The sequence below is a fragment of the Eucyclogobius newberryi genome, unplaced genomic scaffold (assembly GCF_026437365.1).
Source record: "Eucyclogobius newberryi isolate DKJ021-1_F unplaced genomic scaffold, fEucNew1.0.hap1 SCAF_20, whole genome shotgun sequence".
Lineage (NCBI taxonomy): Eukaryota > Metazoa > Chordata > Actinopteri > Gobiiformes > Gobiidae > Eucyclogobius > Eucyclogobius newberryi.
In genome coordinates, this window is record NW_027315835.1 from 29,728,650 (window position 1) to 29,740,824 (window position 12,175).

A 12,175-nucleotide genomic window follows, 5' to 3' on the forward strand; every position below is an offset into this window, starting at 1 on the left:
TAAATTCTGTTATTGACAATGACTCTTGGATGAGAGTCGAAACGTCTATTTTTTCAAACTGAGTCCAGATGACTACAACTGAAGCTTTTTCTACTATGGAACACGCCTGGACCAATGAGGGATTACACCGACAACTTTGCATAATGTAACTTTTCTGAGGTGCTTATCTCAATAGGGCTGACCCTTCTAGAATGTTCTGTTTGGCATTATGATATCTGCATGGAGACAAGCAGTGACCCCTCCAGGCCCAGTTACAGGTCAGATTTGTGGAGAACAACAGCAGTTTCCTCGAGGGGCGACAGTGATAAACAAACATCTTGCTTCTCAGCTGACTAAAACATGTACAATCTAATGCGGCTCCTGTCCAAGCACCATCCGGTCATCGAGGGCCGGAGATTCAGTCAAAGTAAGAGGCATTTTTCTCACACAGCGTGTCACACAACTTTCCCTGGGACAAACTTTATTTTAGTTCAAAACTGCCTTGCTTCCTTCACTTCTTTCAGAGCGAGTTGTACCTGGGGAAAATGTGGACAGGATTCCTTTCAGGACTGGAGTTTTCTCACTAAATCAGCTGAATGAAGTTGTATTAAGTGTGCAATCAAACGAGCGAGTTAAAATGCCACGCTCCGGACTAAATAGTCTGGGGTGGTCAGCGGCGTGGTCAGCGGCGTGGTCAGCGGCGTGGTCAGCGGCGTGGTCAGCGGCGTGGTCAGCGGCGTGGTCAGCGATAGATGAAGTAGCAACGGCACTGAAGCCGCTGCGAGGACTTACCAGTCAAATGTATGTAAGACTTTATAGTAAATAAATACCGCCTCTCTAAGGTCATGCACAGTATCAGTTTGCTCATTAGAGACCGCCCACTCCTCGGTCACACGGCTCGGACAGACCGCCCTCTCCACAATGACTTGGACAGGAGCTGGCAGTGGGCGCACTTCATTAAAAGCTTGTAATCTGGACAGATCCTGCATCATGTGTGATGTCCTTGTATTTCGTGTGAGTGTCGTGCTTGTCCAGGGCGTGTAAGGACATAATATGCATAATCTATAAACATCATGACACTGTACACGTACTCACAGCTGGTTTGAATCATTTCTTTATTAATTATACTTCCTGGTTGGACATGGACAACAGAAATGACATTGAGGTGATTCCAGTTCTATTTTAACATTTGGCATTTTCTTTAACTCTAGTTTATTAAGCTGTGAATTGATTATTATCTTCCCACCACAAACTAACTGAAGGTTATATATTTACTACAGGTACAATCCCACACACTTTTCATGACATCTTTTTATTTGCTCTTAAATCCCGACATCCCAGATCAATCAGTTAAAATATCAGTCCGGTCGTGTTCTAAACATGTCGCTTCTCTTAGATGCCCTTCTGGACAAACATTCAGGGTGGTAGATTTGGGTCCAGGGCTCATATTTGCAGCAGGAGTGCGACGCCCGCCAGGGTCCACTTTGCGGGCTTCTCTTTGGTGCGCAGGTTGAACGTCCAGACATAAGTGGGTCCTCTCTGGCGCGTCTTGTACAGTGGACACGGGTACAGGCTTCGCTGCTCCTGCTTGTCCAGTGGCACAGCTCGGATGAAGATGACCGGCATGGCAGGGGTCAGCTCCTTCAGACGCGACTCCACCATCAGGCCACTCTGCAGCAGAAACATCATTTAGATCATCACATCTCCATTGTCCAGCTCTCCGTGTGAAAGGGTCAGTCATGAGTCATCTTCTGTCAGCACGCTCGGATTAGCCCGATTGTTCTCCCTGGTTTGAGTCTGAAGGTCGAGTTGTAAATGAGGGACAAGTTGTATCTCCTCGGTCACAATGACCAGTACAAAAGGTCTACTTTTTGTTTTGTTCCTACATTGTTGCTGAGGCTCGTTCTTACGGCGCAACTATGAGCACTGTGTGTGTGTGTGTTCATAGTGTGTGTGTGTGTGTGTGTGTGTGTTCATAGTGTGTGTGTGTGTGTGTGTGTGTGTGTGTTCATAGTGTGTGTGTGTGTGTGTGTGTTCACAGTGTGTGTGTGTGTTCAGAGTGTGTGTGTGTGTGTGTTCAGAGTGTGTGTATGTGTGTGTTCAGAGTGTGTGTGTGTGTGCATGTTCATAGTGTGTGTGTGTGTGTGTGTGTGTTCATAGTGTGTGTGTGTGTGTGTTCAGAGTGTGTGTGTGTGTGTGTGTTCATAGTGTGTGTGTGTTCATAGTGTGTGTGTGTGTGCGTGTGTGTGTGTGTTTGTGTGTGTATGTGTTCATAGTGCGTGTGTGTGTGTTTATAGTGTGCGTGTTCATAGTCTGTGTGTGTGTGTGTGTGGTCTTAAAGGCCGTGGCTGGAGAGCCGCGGCGCGGTCAAATAGCCGCGCAGTTTCAGGGACCGCGGCATTTCCCTTATAGCCTCATGGCTAACCCTAACCCTAACCCTAACCCTAACCCTAACCCTAACCCTAACCCTAACCCTAACCCTAACCTTAACCCTAACCTTAACCCTAACCCTAACCCTAACCCTAACCTTAACCTTAACCTTAACCCTAACCCTAACCCTAACCTTAACCCTAACCCTAACCCTAACCCTAACCTTAACCCTAACCCTAACCCTAACCCTAACCTTAACCCTAACCCTAACCCTAACCTTAACCCTAACCCTAACCCTAACCCTAACCCTAACCCTAACCTTAACCCTAACCCTAACCCTAACCCTAACCCTAACCCTAACCTTAACCCTAACCCTAACCCTAACCCTAACCTTAACCCGGCGCTGTCTAAAACGGCGCGGTTTCAGGAGCCGCGGCTCTGCAGACATTCCCGTTCTTAAATATTCCTTAAGAGCATTAAGTTGTTTTAACTGATCTCTTAAGTTGCTCCTTCATGACTCTGACGACGACAGTGAGAAGTTTCATTTCAGTTTGAAGTTTGGAGCAGGTCGAGTCCACTTTCTGCTCTGTAAATTCAACTGTACATTTTGTGTACATAGTTTGTTTTCTTATCCTACAGCAGATTTAAATTGTTTCACTTTTTGACTTAAATAGGTTGTTTTATCATTTTTCATTGTTTTGTGTTGCACCAGGACAAGTTCCTACGTTTGTGAGTTCTGTTCATTGACAATGGAAATAAACCTTTTCTGACTCTGATTCTGAAGTGACAGCGTTTAAGAATTCTAATGCAATGTTGCTTTTTATATTTCAATAATTACCAATGAAAACATGTGAATTATTGTTGGGCCGGCCGAGAACTGAAGAGGAAACAATCTACAAATGTGGCATTTTGATGATACAATGAACAAAAAGAATCGTCTTTTTCAAAAAGTACATGGAGCAAATTGCTTTTTGTTATTTAACAATGACTGGAAAAATACTGGAAATATTTCAGAGGGTTTCCTGGATGATGGCTGAGCTGAGACAGGCTTTGTGCGCTGCAGTTGATTCAGTTGATTTATCCGTCCATATTACACGTTCAGCCGAGGACATTGGACATTTCTGCAGGACAAATAATGAGCTTGGACCTTGGAAATTGATATAAAGAAATAAATATACAAGGAAAACTGTCACTTTGTCCCCTCAGATGGCATTTTGTATTCATTGGTATTAAAGGCAGATGCAAATGTTTAAACTTCATTTAAAGAAAGTTTAAACAGTCCCATCAGTCCAGCGCTTCAGTGTGAACTGGACAGGAAATAACAGATCTCTAGTTTAAACAGACTGTTTCCCAAAATGTCTGAAACACAAATTGACCTCATATTTTAAATAAACCTGACTGAGTAATATAAAGCACACATGTACAACCCCCCAGTTACTCCTGACACCAATCCTCAGAAAGACCTGGATATATAACCTCCCTGGCTAACCACGCCCCGCTGCATTCTGGAAGTATTTTCCAGTTTCCCACAAATCTAATCTCTCACATTTGACACATGGATGAGTCGATGTATTTAGTCACAGAGTTTAAGTACAAAAGCAGACGCCAACATGGAGCATAAAGTCTGATGTTAAACCCAAATAAATCATGTCATCGGTCTCTTCAAATGAACACAAATGTATCACCATGGTGACCACAAGCTGAACTCACATGCCCCACGCTGGTGGCTCCATATTTTGCACTCTCCAGTTCCCTGAAACTTCAGAGGAGAACCTCTGCTTCTCTTGGTGTTCTGAGCATGTGTTTTTTACCTTCACAAGTCACCAGAAGAGTGATGAGCCATCAAGGAGCTCAGGAATAATCTTCTCCAAAAAGCTGTTTCCTTCTCCTTCTTCTCCTTCTTCTAAGCCCACAAGCCTCAGGTCAGGAAGACGTGATCTGGACTCCAAATCAAGGAGCTTAATTTTCATGTTATTGTTCTCTGACTCCAGCGTAGTCACTCTGGCCCTCAGCGCCTCCATCGGGGCCCTTACTGTCTACAGATCGTCAGTATTATCTGAAACATGCTGCTCGACTTCATCCATGCTCCGGTTACTCCTGCTGCTTTCCGCTCAGCAGCTACTGCAGCAGAAACAGCTCGGCCCATGGCAGCGATCAGACTCCATATCAAGCTGCATTTCGTGTCCGTGAGCAATAACAGTTGATTAGTTATATTCCCTCCCCTTTTTGATCCAAAGAAGTCGTGAGAATCTAATCTCTATCTGCTAAATCGGTTTAGTGCTCATGAGGCGTCGCTCGGAACGGAAATGAGAGCAGTGATTTGAACGACCTGAATTGATCAGTTTGAGAGCGACATAAGGGAGCTGAAGGAGGGGGAAGGAAACAAGAGCATATATGAAAGAATCTGAACAGCGTATTTCAGACAATACAGATGAGCCGCAGACACTGAGGGCCGAGGTGGAGGTGCTGAGGACCACACTGATGGAGAACAAGAACATGAAATGTAAGATACTGGTACAGATCACGTAGACCCTACCTCAGGCTTGTGGGGGTCCAGGAGGGAGAGGAGGGAACAGATATTGTTTTGGAGCAGACCATCCCAGAGCTCCTTGTAGCCTGGATTTGACATCTTCCCATCACAACAGAAAGAGCACAAATCTTACCAAAAGTAACATTGCTGCTCTAAATGCCGTGCACTTTGCAATGTTTTTCACAGGGAAATATCGTAGGCTAAACACTACAAAGGCATAAAATGTAAAATATTCCTCCTCTTTTAGCCGCCCAAACTCTTGAGAGAAAGAGAGTGCCCTTGGCTTCTCCTCATAACACAGTCCACTTGATGTGTGATTAAAAAGTTCATAATAATAAGTCCAATAAGTTATGTTCCATGCTCCTGTCACTGGAGTTATTTGTAATATATATTTTGGTCTGGACTTTGTAAAGGCAGTGGTTAGATTCTCAGCGTGGCCGCGTCCTTGAGGGAGAGAGGGAAAGTCAGGCTTTGAGTTTGACTGGAGCTGGATAAACACTGCTCTCATTACTGCTGTGTGTGTGTGTGTGTGTGTGTGTGTTTAAAACATTGTTATTTGGCCTGTGGTGAAGTCTAATTCTGCCACATGCTGCTATTAAAATGCATAAATTATGACAGGTTTTCATGTTTAACTAATTATTATTTTGTTTGGTGTAATAAAACCTGTAGTAAATATTTATCATAGTTTTTCATCATTCAAGTGTCAGTTTGTGAAGAAAAGTTGAGAAAAACAAAAGTCAGGGAAGTTATGTGACTTCTGACCTGAATCTCAGTTCATCAGCGCACAGCAGGCTGGTTTTGGCCTAGTATCACATGTAGCAGTAGCTCAGTGGCTAGAGCTCGACTGCTTGACATAAACAGTCAGATCCACTATCCCAAAAGTGCAATCGCAGTGGCCTCAGGTCAGTAATGTCCTTGGGCAAGACACGCCATTTGCACAGCCCGTTTTCTCCAGATCTGCAGACTCCGCCCATCTCTCACCCATCACTCCACCCAAGTCCTGGTCCATGCATTTGTGGCCTCACGTCTGGATGTCACGCTCTCCTCTCCGACCTCCGTGTCCAGTGTCCATAGCTCAGCTGCTCGGATCATCACACCAAACTGAATCACGCTGGTTCTCCTCCACGTCCACTGGTTTCTCATGAGCCACAGACTCCAGATCAAAGTCCTCCTGACATTCAAGGCACTCCACAGTCTGGCCCCGGGGCCCCGCTCTCTCTGCTCTTCATCTGCTCATCTCCTCTTCCTCAGTTAAAATGGTCGGCCAGAGCGTTTAGTCACTCCGCCCCTAAACTTTGGAACAATTAACCACTTCATCTGCGTCAGCTGGACATTTTGGACATTTTTAAATCATAACTCACAAATCTCTTAAAATCTGCATATTCACGATAACCATCTCTTACTACTGCTGCTTGTGGATTGTGAGTTTTCCTTGGGCGTCCAGGAAGGCAGCATCAAATACAATCAATAAATATAGCCGCAAGCGGCAATGATCGGCCCTCGCCACGCCGCCGCCACGCCGCCGCCACGCCGCCGCCACACCGCCGCCACGCCGCAAGAGGAGGGGGCGCTAACGCGCCCCAATTGTCCTTTTATTACGCCTACTGCTGAATCTGTGACGCTGTCACATCTTCTCCCCTTTGTTTTACCATCAAAAAGCTATTTTATTTTGAATTCTTGGCAAAATGTGCGGCTTTGCCGCACAGACACCGTGACTCTTTGAATGAAAATGTGGATAACTTTTGATGGTCCTGAAGATGAGTCTCACCAAATTTCAGGTTAATAGGGCTAACGCCCTGGGAGGAGTTTGTGAAAGTCTAAAGTGTAAACATGTTCTGGCGATTTCCCCATTGGAATAACATGAAAGGTTTCGGTCATCGTTACGGCAACGCCATAACAATTATGACATGGGTCTCATTGACTTTTTTGATGGGGATGCTAAAATTGAGTTGTGTGTCAAATTTCATATAATTTCGCAAAACTAAACATTTAACCTCCATATAAAATCTGTTGGAGGCGCTGTGGTGCCAAATGAATTTATTTCACTTCAAGTAGGTTTAGGGCAAAGAGTTTAACAACTGATTCTAATTTGACGCAATTCGGACTTTATCTGCGCAAACGGCAGAAATTTTAAATATGGGAGATTTCTGAAATTCTAGCTACAGTTTGCGGCTTCGCCGCACAGAGACCGTGACAGGGTCAATGTCATTTGGATAACTTTTGATGGCCCACTCCTCAGTAGCATTTTTACCAAATTTCAGCTTTTTAGGGCTAACGCCCTGGGAGGAGTTCGTAAAAGTACGACGTTTGGAAAAACTCCGAAGTCATGTTTAGCCATTTTTGAAGCAATATGGCCGACATTTGGTTGGGCGGACGGCGTTGCCGTAATAATATGTTTTACTTCTCTTGTCACCATCTACCTCTGCGCCAAATTTCAAGATTCTACAATCAGATTTTTTTTGGGTCATTTCCCATCTCTCAATGCATTTTTGGTACATTTGGGGGCGCTGACGCGCCAATTTTTTTTATTTTAGAAAAGGGAAATAGCCAGAATGTAGAGAGGCACGATTTTTAGAGGTGTGAACATTTTTGTGACTTTTCGTCAATGTTCACTGGGTGAAAAATAGGGGGGTTGGTCCCGAGAAGAAGAAGAAGAAAGAAAGAATAATATTCCGATGCGAAAACAATGTTTCCCATTTTTCAAATATCATAAACTATACATTTTCGGAAAGCGCTCGCGCTTTCCTACCTCATGGTGTGGGTCCCTGGTCACTGACGGGTACTTTCGTTAATTTTGAGTGGGCTCCGCCCACTTTGTGTTTTTGGCCCTCTATACAGTAATAATGTTCATTTTTTGCATTACATGCTTATATGCACGGAACATGCAAGAGATGGGGAACGTATTCGTGAGCTACTTAGCGCAAATGAGTGCTTTATATGGGGATGACGACCGCTTCGCGGTCGTCATCTCAATGTAAAGTGCTCGTTTAGTGCGCACTTTTGCACGGGCTTCGCCCGTTTACAACGTTAATGTTCCATTTTCCTACTACTAATTAGTATGCACGGGGCGTGCATGAGTGAAGGAGTGCGTTAGTGAGTGTTTGGAAGTGGGCGAGCGCTTCGCGCTCGATTTCGTGCGCATTACGTGCGCACTTTCGCAGCCGTGCTTCGCACGGCCTTACAAGATTAATAGGCCTCTCGCCAGCTTGTGGCGCTCGGGCCTAATTATTATTGTTACTTAACCACAATTCCTAGACTCAGTCAGGGGTCAGAGGGTGTGGTCAGGGGTCGGAGGGTGTCCGGTTTGGGGGCCACAGGATCTCATCTCTGCTGTTTGCAGATGATGTTGTCCTGATGGCTCCATCAAACCCGGACCTGCAGCTGCACTGGGACGAGAGGGAAGCGTCTGGGATGAGAATCAGCTCCAAATCCGAGGCCATAGTTCTCGACCGGAAAAAGGTGTCTTGTCCTCTCCAGGTGGGTGGGGGGGTCCCTAACCCTATCTCGGGGTCGTGAGATTGACAGTTGGATCGGTGCAGCAGCTGCAGTGATGCAGTCGCTGCACCGACTGTTGTGGTGAAGAAGGAGCTGAGTCCAAAGACAAAGCTCTGGATTTACAGGTCGGTCTACGTTCTGACCTCACCTATGCTCATGAGCTTTATGTAATGACCGAAAGGAGAAGATCGCGGATACAGTCACACGAGAGGAGCTCGGAGTAGAGCCGCTGCTCCTCCAGTTGAGGTGGCTCGGGCATCTGTTCCGGAGCCTCCTTGGGGCCTCCCTGCTCAGACTGCTGCTGCCCTCGCGGCACCGGATGAGCCGAGCGTCTAAACTCTCGGCTTGTGTGAGGACAATGACAGTGACAGTGACTGCACATTCATTGGTTGGCTCCGTGCTTAGTCCCGCCCAGCTCCTGGAACAGGTTCTGCAGCGTGAGGACTGATGGACCATCAGACACCTGTGCAGACGCTCGTTGTGACTAAACACTTCATGATAATCTTCTCACAAAGCGCTTCAGCTCATTAATGCAATTACAGCAGCTCCAGCAGCCACTTCACCCTCTGGAGGAGCCATCACCATCACGACTGCTCACGCTCACAAATGTGCTCCTCACGATGCTAATTGAGGAGATACTTTAATGAAGGACTGCTGTTTTGCTTATGTAGTTTTACAATAAAATCTTTTCAGTTCATATTTTACAAAGCTGTGAAAAACAACTGACAAGTTCAAATGCAACAGTCCAAAAAATAATACATGAAAATAATAACATTCCGTGCATATCTCTGCATATGTGCATATCTCTGCATATGTGCATATCTCTGCATATGTGCATATCTCTGCATATCCCTGCATATGTGCATATCCCTGCATATGTGCATATCTCTGCATATGTGCATATCCCTGCATATGTGCATATCCCTGCATATGTGCATATCCCTGCATATGTGCATATCTCTGCATATGTGCATATCTCTGCATATGTGCATATCTCTGCATATGTGCATATCTCTGCATATGTGCATATCTCTGCATATGTGCATATCTCTGCATATCCCTGCATATGTGCATATCTCTGCATATGTGCATATCCCTGCATATGTGCATATCTCTGCATATGTGCATATCCCTGCATATGTGCATATCCCTGCATATGTGCATATCTCTGCATATGTGCATATCTCTGCATATGTGCATATCCCTGCATATGTGCATATCCCTGCATATGTGCATATCTCTGCATATGTGCATATCTCTGCATATGTGCATATCCCTGCATATGTGCATATCCCTGCATATGTGCATATCCCTGCATATGTGCATATCCCTGCATATGTGCATATCCCTGCATATGTGCATATCTCTGCATACACACATCAAATCATTCTTCTCAAATATTCTCAACGTTTTAGTGACAGATATTCCCTGTAGAATGTAGTAACCTCCTCTTTTCACTGGTTTACAGTTTTTACATTTGGATGATTTTAATGTCTCTATTCAAATATTGTTTTTGTGCCATGAAATAGAGGATTCAAATGATCACGTTACAGCTGTAATAAAACGTTATATCTGCAATATGTAATAAACATGTCAAAATGTAGAACAGACCTTTTCCTCTGCAGTCGTCCACATGCATCGCACTGAGGCTTCTGATCAGTTCAGAAGAGCTTTTCACAACTCTCTGAAGCGAGTGAACATGCGCATGCTAACCAGGTAAATATAAGCATGCTAACTAGGTAAATATAAGCATGCTAACCAGGTAAATATAAGCATGCTAACCAGGTAAATATAAGCATGCTAACCAGGTAAATATAAGCATGCTAACCAGGTAAATATAAGCATGCTAACCAGGTAAATATAAGCATGCTAACCAGGTAAATATAAGCATGCTAACCAGGTAAATATAAGCATGCTAACCAGGTAAATATAAAATGCACAGAAACACAATATATCTGAGGGGAAACAGATTGGACTTTTGAAAACCAGACTTTAAAATGACTTGAATCAAGAATATTCTGTCTTGATTTGAGAAGATTTCACTTGTCAAACTATAATTGATTTTCTTACTTTAATTACTGTAAGTAACTAATTACTGTAAGTAATTAAAGAGCACTCAATAAAACGAATGCACTTGAAATATAGTGCTTATTTTTTACAAATAATGTGGAATGCATTATTTTCCTGCCACAGGTAGATCCAAAAGAGAAATACAGGATTATAAAAGTGCTGTCAATGGATAAAACAAATGGATTATTCAAAATTAATTACACTTTAATAACTAAGATATTCTAATTAGAAGCCTTTTTGCACATATTCTCAAGGTCATTATGTACTGTATTTATTTCACAAAGCTAAACATGTGTACAGTGATCCTCGCTATAACGCGGTTCACTTTTAACGCTCTCGCTGCTTCGTGGATTTGTATCATGCGTTGTGTTCTGCTTTCTGATTGGCTAAACAGTCTCTCTGCGTCTTCTCTACCTGTGTGTCAATAACGTTATGGATTCATATGAACACTGTAGCGGGGCTCTCCCTCAAAAATATGGCGAAGTCAGATTTCAAGTGCTCAGGTGGATTTATTGTGCCAAACCAAAGTGCAAAAATAGTGTAACAGTGCAAAATATATACAGTGAGCAAAAAAGGTCCAAAAATCCAAAAACATATATTTACAGAGTTCCAACTATGAGTTCAACTTTAACTCGTTCTCTCTTTTAACTCTCTCTCTTTTACTCACTCTCTCTCACACTGTTTCCTTCTCTGATGTTGGGGACAGACTCCCCCCCCAGCCAAGAGCGGCTCCCTTTATTCCTCACTTGCCCCTCCCACTGAGCAAAATAACTATATAATTCAAACCCCAAATAAATTGACAATAAACTGTTGTGGCCTCTTCCTACAACCTAATACATCATTAATTATATACACATGTTCAAAATAAAGCAATATAAACACATAGAATACCCGGTGTCACATGGTCAGCACCACGGCGCGAACAATGCGCATTTAAACTTCCCGGAAGTCCTGGCTCGGTTTCGACCCAACGCGACGCATCGGCGGAGCGCGGCTTCGTGACAAAACAGGAAACAATTGACGTGTGTATGCTTAGACTTAACCTAACGCGCGCAAGTGTGCACCCTTGGCGGATTAGTGACGGAGGAGTGCGGGGAAAGATGCGTGTGTAGCGTCTGATGCGAATGAATGAAACAGAGGGAAACGCGGGGAGCGGGGAATGTATGAGTGTGTGTTGGAAAGTGCGCGCGGGCATGACGACCGCGCGGTTGCTCAGCAAATAAGCGGCGACACCAGTTAAAGACGGACTGGCTCCGTCACATTATCCCTCCCTTCCGGAAGGTTGACACTGTGGGGCAACCTGGACAAATAATCCGCAACAATGTTCATCTTGCCGGCACGGTGTCGGATGGCGAATCTGAAGGGCTGTAGTGCGAGATACTATCTGGTCAGGCGACTATTATGATCCTTCATAGTGTTGATCCAAGTCAGGGCACTATGATCAGTCTCTAGATCAAACTCACGTCCGAGCAGGTAGTAGCGCAAGCTCTCCAACGCCCATTTGATTGCAAGGCCCTCTTTCTCTACAGCAGAGTAGCGGGTCTCGCGAGGCAGGAGTTTGCGACTCAAATACAATATTGGACGCTCCTCTCCAGGTTCCCCCTGAGTCAGGACTGCTCCGAGGCCAACCATAGAGGCATCCACTTGTACCAAGAAGCGCTTGGTGAAGTCTGGACTCTTCAGCACCGGTGATGAACACAGGTGAGCTTTGAGGGTGTTGAAGGCATTCTC

General features: G+C 44.6%; 1 protein-coding gene across 1 annotated transcript in view; it reads right to left on the bottom strand.

Annotated features, from left to right (window-relative positions):
• Positions 1-1,422: 1,422 nt before the first annotated feature.
• The window catches only part of dnah9 (dynein, axonemal, heavy chain 9), a 649,263-nt gene continuing 638,510 nt past the window's right edge, over positions 1,423-12,175 (bottom strand). The window contains exon 78 of the mRNA XM_072455799.1: positions 1,423-1,650. Within this exon, the coding sequence (XP_072311900.1) occupies positions 1,423-1,650 (228 nt within the window). The remainder of the gene's footprint in view (positions 1,651-12,175) is intronic.